General features: G+C 37.1%; 1 protein-coding gene across 1 annotated transcript; it reads right to left on the bottom strand.

Annotated features, from left to right (window-relative positions):
* Window positions 1–231: 231 nt before the first annotated feature.
* LOC130010305 (myoglobin-like) lies at window positions 232–12,627 on the bottom strand. The gene is made up of 14 exons (XM_050535780.2): window positions 12,346–12,627; window positions 9,105–9,200; window positions 7,228–7,347; window positions 6,575–6,693; window positions 5,881–5,895; window positions 4,937–5,036; window positions 4,348–4,465; window positions 4,063–4,114; window positions 3,701–3,773; window positions 3,431–3,506; window positions 2,894–2,995; window positions 1,896–1,992; window positions 722–801; window positions 232–520 (listed from the first exon to the last, which is right to left on the bottom strand). The coding sequence occupies exons 1-14, from the start codon at window positions 12,427–12,429 to the stop codon at window positions 465–467; spliced, it is 1,188 nt and encodes a 395-aa protein (XP_050391737.1). The 5' UTR covers window positions 12,430–12,627; the 3' UTR covers window positions 232–464.
* Window positions 12,628–14,123: the final 1,496 nt, after the last annotated feature.

Below are 14,123 nucleotides of genomic sequence, written 5' to 3'. Positions count from 1 at the left end.
TTATCCAGAATTATGGACCTTGTACACCCTTAGCCATTGACTCACAGATTTATTCCGCATGTAACATGCTAGTGATGTGGAAATTCAGTTCTGAACATATGTTTTGTGTAGATTTATTATCCCCGTCACGAAGGCTAAAGTTGTATCAGAGCTATTGAATTCACATGTTGAAATTATGCTTTTCACAGACAACTCAAATAGTTTTAAAAATGACCAAAAATGTATTTTATTATAAAATTGATTAGTTTATACAGACAGGAGCTAAATCACATAGCTCATATGATGTAATTTATTATAAAAGTCTATCACATCAAAATTGGTCGATTCAATTATTTAAATGACTTGACTGAATTTCCTTCTGTTTATGTTATGTAGACAATACTGGTATGGCCCGCCATAACATAAAATTAAAATATTGGTACGGCCATGACCGCTAGGTTGTATAGACAGCTACGCCACTGTTTCTAAAGCACAGCATCTTGGGTATCTTTTCTGAGATCTTTTAAAAACGGAAGCAAGCCTGGAAAAAATTTTAACTAAATATAAATACTTCACAAAATAATTACTCTAGGGTGTTAAAAATACAATCTATAACAATTTCATAGTACTAGAGCCTTCTTAAAAATCTTCTTATATTACTATTATTTTAGTATGTTTTATTGAATACTGGTATTCTCTATCTGGGACTTGGCCTTTAACAGAAACAAAGAAAATAACTTACTTGTACCACCTGTACCTTTCTTGGCCAAACTTTCAATCTCTTTGTTTCTATTCTTTTTATTAGCTGATATAATAATATATCTAAAAAAACATCGTGTTTAAAGATGCAGTATGCAAGAGCTAAATCTGCCTATTGCAGGTCTTTTGTCTGGCTTTAATGATACGTTCCCAGAAAAGTATTTATCGGGTGATTATTTCCAATAAAAGTATGGCAATTTTGGTATATATGGAAAGTAGAAATATACAATTTTACTAGAAAAATATTGGATTCCTTGATAAACACTCATGGAGCGCATACAGGACAAAAATGTAAGGGTTTCCCTAAACCACAGCCCGACGATTAGGAATTTTTGCTCACGTTTCGTCAAAGGCTGCACGAGGAGATTGAGCGTTTGATGTATATGTTGATAAACTTTATGAAGAGATAGACGTACAACACTTTCCTATATAAAAATCATGGAAAAAGACGCGGGCAGTGGATAATCCAAGAATTTAATTAGGCTTCGATATTTGTAATAGCAATTAAAGACAACATCGTCTTGTGTATGCAATGAATTCTCCTCCGACTTCGCACCCGTTGCTAGGTATCGAGAGAGGTAAGTCATATGACACAAACATGACCTCTTTTGATCGATTTTTTATAGCAAAGGTATTCCCTGGCAATAACAATGTTTTGAGAATGATTTGAAGCAAAATTATTATAAATTAATTTGTTTGAATATGTTTTTAGTACAAATATATATCATCAAATCACCCAGTTTGTACCCAGGAATGTACCTTTAAATGTTATATAAATTATTATTTAGACATTTATTCACATAAGCCAATAATCAACTTTGATGGCCGTGATATTGAATGGATAATCAGGACCTTGTTTATTATTTTAACAATGGTACTTGATAATCGAGACCATCTTCAATATATTCATTTTTCGTTATCAATTTTTGAAATATAATAGCAAGAATGTCCAGCTCTTTATCTATATCTTACATAATGCATCTTTAATATGTTGAATTAAATTCCATATTTATAATTATCAAAACATGTAATAGTTGAATTCATATTAAATGTGGGGAATTGATTTAAAAAGTTAAATTGCAACAATTTATTTGAAGATTTCGCCACCCTTCACAATTCAAATACATTGTATACTTTAAAACATATAAGATTATTACTTGGTAACTATCTGTATATGGTAGGATCTAAAATCTGACACAGCTGTTAAACATGAATTATATTCTTTTCTTAATTTATCATCATTACTCTCTTCAACTGAAAATGATGAAATGGAAAATCAGTTATTTTAAAAATATATCAGAAATTTTCTTTTAGATAAGACAAGCACTATGGATTCTTAACATTACAATTTGGCATAATAATACATCAAGAGGATCCAGCAATCGAGAAACTTGTTTGACGATCGAGAAATGGTACCAGATTCTCCCTCAATCTCTTGAAAGTCTACTAGATCCACAAAGTTACATCCTTTACCCTTTAATTTTTTGAAAGGCCCAACACTTTTTATATGTACCTACTGATTATTATTTTTATGGAAATCTGAAATCGTAATGGCTCTGTGATTATTACTCTTAACCAGGAATGGTGGCTCAAAGCATAAAGCACTGGTTTACTAACAAGGAATGAAGGCAGTGGCTCATTTAGTAAGGCACTGATTCACTAACCAATAATGATGGCAGTGGCTCAGTGAATAAGGCACTGGTTCACTAACCAGGAATGATGGCACTGGCTTGGTGAGTACATTATCCTGGTTGGTGCAGCAAAGTAGGATGTTAAACCCCTGTCATTTCATTTCATTAAGGATTTATCAAAAACAAATTCCACTGTCTGTCAAATTGTCACAAAGAACCATGCAGAGTGTGTAATACACAGGTCACAATTTTAAGGAATACAATTATTGAGCGACATTTTCTCGTCTTGTGACCTGTGAATTTTAAGTTTTGTTTGAAAATTATTGAACAACAGGCAAAGCGGATGTAAGTTCTTACCCAGAATTTCACGTTTATTTACTAAATGCTATTGAAACATTTTTGAGTGTGTACTGGTTTTGTATGCTGTGATGTAGATTATTAACTCTTATGACTATCACAAACAGTTATAGAAATATGTCCTAATACAAGAAACTATACATTAATTTGTGCAATTTCTGACTTACCTACAGTACGGATATTAAATGGAAGATTATTAATATCTTTTATCAACTTATGATGTATGGGTAACATATACTTCCTCATCTCCTCTAAAAAATCTTTTTTATCTGAAAAAAAGAACAGACACAATTATCATTTTACACATAAATATTTCTAATTAGTAACACATAATATCACACTGATTTGCTCAGTCAGGGACATGGTGATTGCATTATGAACAACATCCTCGGAGGGCACAAATCCCAATCTTTATATCATTAGGGATCCAGGAGCTTCTCTCCGAGACATTCTCGGCTGTGTGGAACATGCTAGGTTTATAGCATATCTGAGCTGTATGTTTGACACTAAACTGTAAATCCATTATGCAAATCAAATCATTGTGTTCCCTTCCCTTCACATAGTCGTTATGCTCAGTCCACAACATTTAAGGGAAGCTTTACTCACGATTTCAGGGGTATGTAAATGAGGTGTATTTATATGAGATACATTTATATTATATGATTTTCTTGGATTTTCATTCCCAAGTTTGATAAACAATATACCTTGACTGTGTTCTATTCCTAATGTAACATCAAGTAATTGAAAAACAGAACTCTGTGCCTCACTACCGCCAATCATCTAAAACATAACCATTTAAATTACTATAAAATGTTAATATTCAAACCCTCACTTTCTCTATTTAACAATGAATGAATAAGGAAATTCAATGACTGATTATTTTATTCATTGTTTAATGTAAATTCAATGACTGATTATTTTATTCATAGCTTTGCAACTGTCTATGATATATTAAATCTAATTAAATTACATACCTTTAAAGGTTTATAATCTTCAACACCTTCATAAATCAACCCACCAGGTAAAGGATTAGATTCACCACCCCACCTGTAATTAAAATATACCTGTATAATCAGATATGATACTACCCTTCAATGACAGAGGTATAACATTATAAAAACACAAATTTATGGATTTACTACTTTTTAGTTTATTACATGCAACAATTCAATACTCTTACAGGTATCTATATCAAGCAATTCAACACTCTTACAGGTGTCTATATCAAGCAATTTAATACTCTTACAGGTGTCTAGAGCTACCCTGTCTGCCCCTGTCACTGTCTTAATAACACAGATTAAATTTGACAAATGGAGAAAACTGTCCAATACATTACCCACTAAGAAAAGGTCTAATTTTATTATAAAATGTATCTGCACTCAAATTATCTGAAAAGAAATTGAATACAAACAATTACTGACACAGGAATATATAATCCTGTTTAATATTTACAAAGATATGAAAACTTTGACAACATTCAGCATCCTTACAGACAATATATAGTCTGCAGCTCCCTTAAAAATATCCATATAAGCTTATAATGGCCAACACAACTTTAGTTTATGGGTATTACCCAATCAACATTTTAAGTTTCAACAAGTTCTATTTCAAAGGAACTTACCATGCATTTTAGATAAAATATTTTGCAAGTTTTTAACAACTTTGTAGATCTTCTGTAGCCCTGATATCATCATATCAATATTACCACTTTCACCTCCTTTTAATAGACTTAATATTGGCTGAAATAAAATCAGATTGGAAATATTGTGTTGTATGTCATGCCTATAACAATATAAAACTCAGAGGCAGAAACAAAAATTTGGACTCCCACTTGTATGTAAGTTCAGAGTACTTTAATGTTTGGTAACAAGAGAAAGACAGAAATGGGGTCTAACCTCCACTCAACATCAACACAAACTAGGTCACTTTGAGACTAACATGTGGTTCAATTTTAGTTCAATAGTTTAACTGCACATAGGGGTCTTTAGCACTGGGGGGACCCTGGAGAAAAAAAACAAGGTTAGACAGGCTCCTTGGTAATAAATGTGTTGAACATTGTACTCAAGGTTAATATTATTAACAAATAAAGCTATTATTTAATTTAACTTGTTAATGTCTCTGATCTAGCCTAAGCACCACTGCGCTGTACTGTCCGGCATCTAGTAGGTTTCACTCAAAATGTAAACTGTTTCTTGAAATTAATGTGTTACCTGTAATGCGTGAGTGAATTCTAATTCTATAGCACATTTTACTACAACAAACCAATTACACTCATCACCTCCTGGTACAATATATAGACTCTTCATATTACTATAAATATATAGCATCATCAAACTCTTAAATCAAGTTAATCAAAATAAATGAACTGAAATGAAATGGGGCTTAAGTTCGCTTAACATCCAACTGTTCTGAACAAACTGGGTTGATGGAGATGGACATACCCCATACACTGGACAACTGCACTACAACCCACTTTTATATTGAATTCCAACTGTCATTGGTCTTTGATGTGCATGCCAATAAGTACACAGACAGGACCTTGATTTTTTTTATCCCTTCCGAACAATTATACAATTGCGAGGCCCTTCTTCCTACACCACTGACAGTGGGGGAACCACGCTGGAAAATCCTGATTAACTTTCTCTGCCAACACTTGGATCGAACACAGGACTTCCAGGTTAACGAACAAATGTCTTACTAACTGAGCCATCGCTGCTCCATAAATCCATAAATAAAAAACTGAGGCAGATCTACTTGAACATAATTTTGCTTTCATTGAAGGACAATTTAATGTAAATTTGTACAAGCAGACAGGCAGTTAATCTGCTACATAAGGTTGCTTAAATAATTTCTTTAATAACTCAAACCAGCACCCAAAATTAAACATTTTCCTCCCATAGCCCTTATATTTTGTTACCAAGCGGTACTCACTTTAACCCTCTTTAAGTACAGCTTATCAATGTGAGGAGTTTGCGTAATAGAAGTATTGTCTTAATCTTGTAAATAAATGATGTTTCTGAATGAAGTATGATGGGTCTGATTGTGACTAATATTGGCTCATGTTATCTTGAAGATCAATGATCATAGATCAATGAGATATACACCATTATAATAACCAGTATCAGTGTATTCAATAATCAAATATTGTTCTTACCTCAGTGATAATGGCCTGAAATAAAATATGTAAATAATAAATATAAATAGTGATGTAGCCTACATACTAGGGCCATTGTTTTGTCCATGTTTCATGTACATGTTTTTACTTTTAAGTAAATTAGGAAAGAAAGAAAGGGAAAGAAATGGGGTTTAACGTCCACTCGACACAAAATAGGTCATTTCGGGACTAACATATGCTTCAATTTTATTTCCATAATTTGCTTGCGCGTAGGAGTCTTTAGCAGTGGGAGGAAACCGGAGGACCTGGAGAAAACCCACGAGGTTGGACAGACGACCCTACTCCTTGTCACGTACAACCAGGGATTAGAAACCCCGCCAGTTGACTCAATGACAGACTTTATGATACAGCGCGCACATGCTAACCATTCAGCCATCCAACCCCCAAATTAGGAAAGATACATGCCGATATCGAAAGGAACAGAGATCTGTGAGAGATAGACCTATATTTCAAGTTTCCACAAATAAACTGTGGATGGACAGGCAGACGGGCAGGGGCGATGACAGCATAGGTCCACAAGAAAATGTGGACATATAAAAACTAAATGTTTTTTTACGTTGGATGTAACATTATGCATGACTATACCCAGAGGTACAATGTACATACTTATCTGGATCTAAGCTTTAAATCTTGTAATAAGTTAAAAAAAAAAAAGCTATAAGTACAATATTACCTATCTGGATCTAGTTGTTTGTAATTAACTAAACAGAAACCTGGATGTGATAGGATAGGTTGAACACCCAATTTAGATGATATCTCATACCATGGTACAGCAACACATTCTGGTATACTCTACAAAATATACCACAGGAATGAAAGTGGGGTAAAAATACCAAGCATTAAATAATATCCAGTCTCCATCAACCAACTCATTCACACTAACCATTCCATATTTTGGACATATAAACTGTTGCTAAGACAAGATGGTCATTATCATTGAAATTTATTCATCATCATATATTTGAAGAAAGGGATGTCTTTTATTGTTGATTTTGTGATCGATTCTTTCCTCCAGTCCACAATGCCATAACCTACTCCCTGCCCCAAAAGATTCATTCATAGCTATAACTGAAGCTAGACATGAAATCAAGAGATTTGTATTCTGCTGAAAAGGTTTGTGAAAATGCATTGACAGACAACGCCTGCAAAAATACAAAAGATCTGTCAGATATTATATCAGTCAAAGACCTTTTCTGTCCCAACTAGGGCGCTAGGGTAATAAAGACAGGAATACGCAGCGATCAAACCCAGGACCTTCTGGTTTACCGAGCCCCCTATTGCAAATAAAGAATAAAATCTGCTACTTCAACCCTGCACTGTACTTACTTCTGGTGCTCCTGCATCACCATCCTCCCAAACATACCCTGCTCCTATTATAGATAACTGTAAATATGCTAGACGTATTTCTTTTCTGCTTTTTAGCTTTGAGGCATCAAGATAAGGCATCTAAAATGATAAATACAGATTAAGTAAGGCCTATATATACTATTCAAAATATGCAAATGACAACGAAAAAAGTCACTATAGAACCTAACAGAAGAAACATTTCCAGTTACATGTGACGCCCAAACGCACCAATAGCTACCGCATGGAATGCAGGTGATGCTTGGGATCATCATGGGGGTCCAACCCAAGATTTGAACGACTCTGACTTTGAATGTTACAGTCATTGTGGCATTGAATTCCAGGGTGGAAACATCAGTTTAATTGTTTTAGTGACCAGAAAACAAATTTTGATATGCGTCGGCTTACCCAAAATGAAAGGTTACGTGCCCTTGGCATGCTACAGATCGGCACAACACAGGCGGTTGTGGCGCGGACGATGAATGTTTCTCAGTCTGTCATAAGCAGGCTATGGTCCAGATACCGTGATACACAATCTGTACAGGACAGACCACGCTCAGGTCGACCAAGGGCGACAACACAAGCCCAGGATCGATTTATCCGTACCTTGGCCTTGAGAAATCGTGCCATCACAGCAAATCAGATCAGCGCTCGTCTTCAAACAGACACTGGTGTGAGAGTGAGTGGCCAGACGATTCGGAATCGACTGCATAGGGGTCACCTTCGCGCCCGACGTCCTCGCGTGATCCCTTGTTTGAGAGATCATCACATTCAGGCAAGACGTCGTTGGTGTAGGAATCGTCAACACTGGGATAATCGACGCTGGAGCAATGTGATGTTTTCAGATGAGTCAAGGTTCACTGTTGATTTTTTGGACAGACGTAGGAGGGTGTGGCGTCGTCGAAACGAGCGCTTCCAAGACGTTAACGTCATCAGACATGATCGATTTGGGGGTGGTTCTGTTATGGTGTGGGGAGGCATCACTGTTGCTGGAAGAACGGCTTTACATGTTGTTGCAGGGCGTGTTACAGTCCAGTACTACAGGGACAACATCTTGGCAGTCCATGTTGTGCCGTTCGCACGACGTCATGGCCGCCGTTTCATCTTCCAGGATGACAACGCAAGATGTCACAGGGCCAGGATCGTTACAGGTTACCTCCAACAACAGAACATCACCACATTACCTTGGCCAGCACTGAGTCCCGACCTCTCCCCCATCGAGCATGTCTGGGACATGCTTGGACAGAGGTTACGTCAACGTCAACAACGTCCTGCCAATGTCCAAGAACTTGCTGCTGCGTTGCAACAGGAATGGGACAATCTGGACCAAAATGACCTTAGACGTCTCATTAGGAGTATGCCACGTCGGATCAATGCTTGTTTGGCAAACAGAGGAGGATTTACCCGTTACTGACTTGGTTGTGATGCTGTGGTAACTTTGCTGTTTGACCCCGGGTATCATTTTACCCTTATAATGGTCAGTCTGTGCCTTACTTAGTCTAACGATCATTTGGAATAAATCGATGAATGTGAACTTCATTTCATTTTGTCATTTGTTTCTTCGTCAGTTTCATTAGGTGACTTTAATAACACTTAAAAATCAAATATCCCCTACTTTTTTTGAATAGTATATATACACATTATCTAAGAACATTATTTAGGACATTTATTTCATCAGCTACATCATCTGTATGTCTTAGAAACTGATCAAAATCAATTCAATGAGAAAAGAACATCTTGCCTTGGCAGTGGCATTACCTGAGAGATAGAGACTTAGTCACTTCATGCAATGACAGGCCTTACATTAGACCATTCAGCCACCAAAAATTGCCTGTTTAAGTTAAAATGATGTCCTATACCTTTAGTACCTCTTCCTTCATCATCTTCTTCTCCACCAAATCTGACATTTCTTTGGATAGACGGTTCCATGCTTCAAAATATTCTGGAAGCTCTTCCTGTCAGAGATAAAAAAAAAGATAATTATCAATGTTAGATGATAACATGCTTTGACACATTTTTCTGCATTTTTATCAATGGCAAAGAAAAGGTTAAGGATCCTAGGTCAAATGGCAGCTTACAATTTGCAAAGCAATGGCAAATACACCTCAACAGCAGTTTTGTTGTCTAAAGTATTTATAACGGTTTTCACCATTTTTATTCTGGTAGTTTTAAAAAAGAAAATCACGATCCCAACAGGTTCAAAAGATGTACAACTCAAAAATATGACTAGGTTGCATTAGTCTTATGACTAGACAAAAGGTACTAGTAAGATAGAAATACATCTCTTCAGAATTTCACTTGATCAGGGGGTCTATAGGCTTCTGCCTGTTCTCAATCCAGTTTCTGTGAATAAAATATTGTTTAGAAAAAGAAAATCGTAGGTCTGTGTACAAAAGTTCCGCTTGAGAACAGACATGAAGTTAGTTGACCGACATCTTAATTCCTAAATATACTTGGAGAAGAATTTATTCTGATTTCATTTAATAAAATTCAAAATGTTTGTTTAAACTTTGAAGATATAAAACGGAATAAAAGCGCATTAGAAAATAGTATACTAATTTTTTAATATGTTGGCCATTCAAGCAAAGCCCAGCTTAGGCCCCACAGTTTAGGGGGCCCCGCGGTTCATGGCACACAGAGAAAAAAAATTCAAATTCTAGATGAAAATTTCACGGTAATTGATCTAGAGGCATGAGGGCGGAGATTGAGCTATCTCTCAACCTTCTCTGTGAAGTTCCACTCAATCCAGGTCCGTATGTAGGATTTTAAAAGTGGGGGTGCAGCAGAGTGGTGGGGGGCACCAATATAATGCCCGAGTTACTGAGCGCGGAGCGGCGACCGGCGTAGGTTGGAGCCCGCGAGCGCCACGCTCGCACAGCGGTGTGTGTGTGTCTGTGTATGTCTGTGTGTGTGTGCGTGTGGGTGTGTGTGGGTGTGTGTGTCCCCCCCCCCCCCGAAAATTTTGAAAATTAGGCTGCCACAAACGCATTTTCCAAACGTGTGGCGCCCCATGGCCTCCACATAAGTGATATAAGAAAGTTTGGATCAGGGCAAACAAATCAGGTACCTATTGGCGTGTGGGTGCCATTAAAACCGACCGACTCATCACTGCCTGAAGAGCATCACTGTGTGATCATAATCAAGTGTATTATTTCATAATTGAAAGGTTGTCAATTTTTTTGAGGGGACGCCATTTCTCGGGGCACCTTATTTTTCTGGGGGTGCAATGTTACCCCTGCACCTCTGCTAGATACGGCCTTGACTCAATCCAGTTATATGTCATTTCCACGCATTGTATGCCATTCGAAACTGAATAGTTATGTAATTATTCTTGTATTACAGACCGTTTAATTGTGTGTTATGCATGCGTGCCATTCAAAAGGATATGGAATAATCTTTTCGTGGCGTTAGGCGCCCCGCGATTCTAGTCAGGCCAAGGCAAAGAACTATTCTCAAAATAGATAGTGTTCTCTGTGTGGAGAAAACCATGTCACTTCTAATATAGGTATTCTTACTCACAAACACACCCCATGACTCTGCATAGATAACAGACTATATGATTAGGTGAATGCTAATTGTAGCATGGCTGGGAAGGTCCACAATGGTCGCTTTATAAGTTTATATAAATTAGTATTTGGGGGAATACTAACCCTAACCCTAGCCCAAACTTTTTAAGAGGGGTAAAAGTCTTCTAGAAAGGGTTAGGGTTAGTATTCCCCAAAATACTAATTTCTATAAAGCAGCCATTGTGAACTCAGGAAATTCCCCAACCTCCCCATACGGCCTACAATTAGCATCTCCCATATGATTTACAACACATCTATTAGACTACGAGTTGGGTGACAATTATGTAGTCAGTCACATTATAAAGGGCAATGTTGTTATCCCCAAGTTATGACAGAAATAAGGGTACAAGTAGTTGTTACTGATTTAAATACAGCATGACAAGTATAGGCTACAGTTGACTTTCAGCTCTCTTATAATTCCTCTGAAGGAGTTATAACATGAGACTATGAGGGTATCTGATCAAACCTCAATGTACCCACAAAGAACTGAAATGAAATTAAATGGGGTTTAACGTCCCGGGCAGCAGCACTACATACTACTTTTATATCGAATTCCAACAGTCAAGGGATCTTTTATGTGCACGCCAATGTGTACAGGAGATCTCGTTTTTTCATTCCATCCGAACGACTAGACAGCTGTCCTTGTCAGGCCCTCCATCCTGCATCACTGACAAGGGGGAACCACCACAAAGCAATGAAATGAAATGGGGTTTAACATTATATTGTTCTGCTCCGAACTGGGGTAATGAAGACGGGCATACGCCATACACATGCTATGAGGGAAATTTTGTCCAGAGATCAGCACAACGGCCTACTCTTATATCGAATTCCAACTGTCATGGGATCTTTTATGTGCATGCCAATTTGTACACAGGACCTCGGTTTTTGTCCCATCTGAATGACTAGACAGCATTCCTTTGAAAATAAAGTTATTATTACGGTATATTATTATTAAGACTTTGTTTACTATCGTCACAACAGTAGCAATGACAATCGAGACTCCACTATTCTCCTAACAGCTCAACTTGGTTCAGAATATTCCTTTTTCATTAGGCCTATGTAGGCCTATGTTGTATCCCAACAGTTAAGCCTGTCGTACACGAGCAAAGAAAATATGACAAATTTCTTTGACGGTCTCTTCAAATTTTCTTTGACCGTGTACGAAGCCAGCAATTTATTTGACGACCTATCGTACACGAGCATAAGTTCCATATCTTTGACACATTTATTTGACGAAAAGCTATGCATGCCAGCTTTTGTCAAATCTCATATGGCAAATGAAAATGTGGCAAATTTCCTATCGTACGACAGGCTTTATAGCAAGAAGTAGCTGTCAAAGCTCTTCATATAAAACTTTCACAATGCATCTTTAAAACCTGAGCTGTATTTGACCTATTTAAAACCAGTTGAGTACACTATGTCGGTACAAGTGATGGGGCTGTAGATCTACATTGAAGATATTTATAAAAAAATGTCCTGTTTAAAAATGAAATTGAAACCATTGCCATGGCTATGGCTACCCTAATATACCTACCAATGGAGATTCCATCAAGAAGCCAGTTTCCATGGAGACATCATAATTCTCAAAGACTATACTATCTACTTTAAGTGTTGACATGTTTTCATGTTGTTCATACCATTGAATATGTAGGCTGTCTAGTCAGGACTTTAACCACTGGGGTTATTTTTTACTATTATTAGGGGGATCACGTGGCTAAGTGGGTAAGACGCTAGCTCGCTAGCCTAGAGGTCGGGTGTCCGATCCCTGCATTGGCCGAGAAAGTTCATCCATTAAACCCTATTTCATTTCATTTCATTTCACTATTATTATGTCCAGTATAGCAAGGGAGATAATTCTATTTATGAATTAAAAACAGGCCCATCAATAACTAGATTTTGTCAACAAATAAATAAAATGATGTCTTCCAACTAGGGCCTGCGAGATAGACATCCAGGCCCTGGGACAAGCAACTTGGCGAAGGGGGTGGGGGGCGGGGGTAGATCTCTCCCCGGAATTTGAAAAGTTTTGAAAGACACAAATGGAATGAGGAAGGACCGAGTAGGTAGCTTATATTTTTTAATTTACCAATTTTCCCCCCAAAAAGTGAACTGACTGAATCCGATTCTAATGTGACCCTCCCACACTCTCCCTATCGCGCTACATTGGCTGCCGCACAGCCTCGTGCCTCCGGCATTACAGATTATCAACATTTTGTATAATTTCATTCCCCCCCCCCCCAGGCTACGTCTCTGGTTATATTACATAATGGAGAATATTTTTCCTTCATAGTTTTTAGCCTTACCACTAATCACAGGTGTGTCTGTGGGGGGGGGGGCAGAATGGTCTAAGGTGGGCCCTTTACTGTACTGAATCACATACGTACAGGTTGTGTGTGTGTGTGTCTCTCTCTCTCTCAGTGCGGTGGAGGAGTGACAGAATGGTCTAAGGTGGGCGTTTTATTGTATTGTATCAAATCGCCTCTCTCTCTTAACGGATGTAGATTTTCGCTGTTAGATATACAACTGCAAATATTGAAGACGTAGGGGGTTTAGCAGTGGAGTCAAAAACGGAGGACCAGGCGAATCCCATAAGGTTGGACAGGTGACCCTACTCCTTGTTATGTACAAGTGTGGGATTGAAACCATGCCAGTTACCTCAATGACAGACCTTATGAATAATTATGATATAAAGTGGACATGTTAGGCAGTTTGGCCCAGCAAAACCCTGTTATATTTATGTTATTTTATGGAATAACTTGAACAATTTCAACATCTATTTCCTATATTCCTGGGCTACATATATTGTCATACACATATACATTTCTTTTCCTTAATCTTACCAACTTTAAAATACATTCTCAAGAAAGGAAAGATATACTTGATGGGTTAGTTTTTATTTTATTATAATCATGTATACAATACAAGAATTAATTTTGCCAGGGCATTTTGGCCTAGTCTTCCTATAACTGCAATTGTCAAAGGCTCTTTAACAATAGAAATTCTTGTCCTAGGCACTTTATTGAGTGGGACATCAAGACATGTAATAGTTAATCAGAAATCATGACTGGATAACATGTTCTAATTTAACTGCTTTAAAATTCTAGATTTACAAAAGGGAAGTAAACCGGTCAACCCTGTCCTTTCCACAGAACAGAGCAGCCTATCAAATAACAGTTAATGACACAATTTAGTAAAATTTATATACCGTGGTTAAATCTGTAGCTAACTTTGTAAATTCTTGAAAATAGGCTTGTAATGTATACAGACCATAAATTGTTGATGCAGCTTCATATCTCTGTTTCTACAATAAAT

Source organism: Patella vulgata, chromosome 2 (genome assembly GCF_932274485.2).
Source record: "Patella vulgata chromosome 2, xgPatVulg1.2, whole genome shotgun sequence".
Classification (NCBI taxonomy): domain Eukaryota; kingdom Metazoa; phylum Mollusca; class Gastropoda; family Patellidae; genus Patella; species Patella vulgata.
Note: the sequence above shows the minus strand (reverse complement) of the source record. Positions and strands in the feature narration are given on the sequence as shown.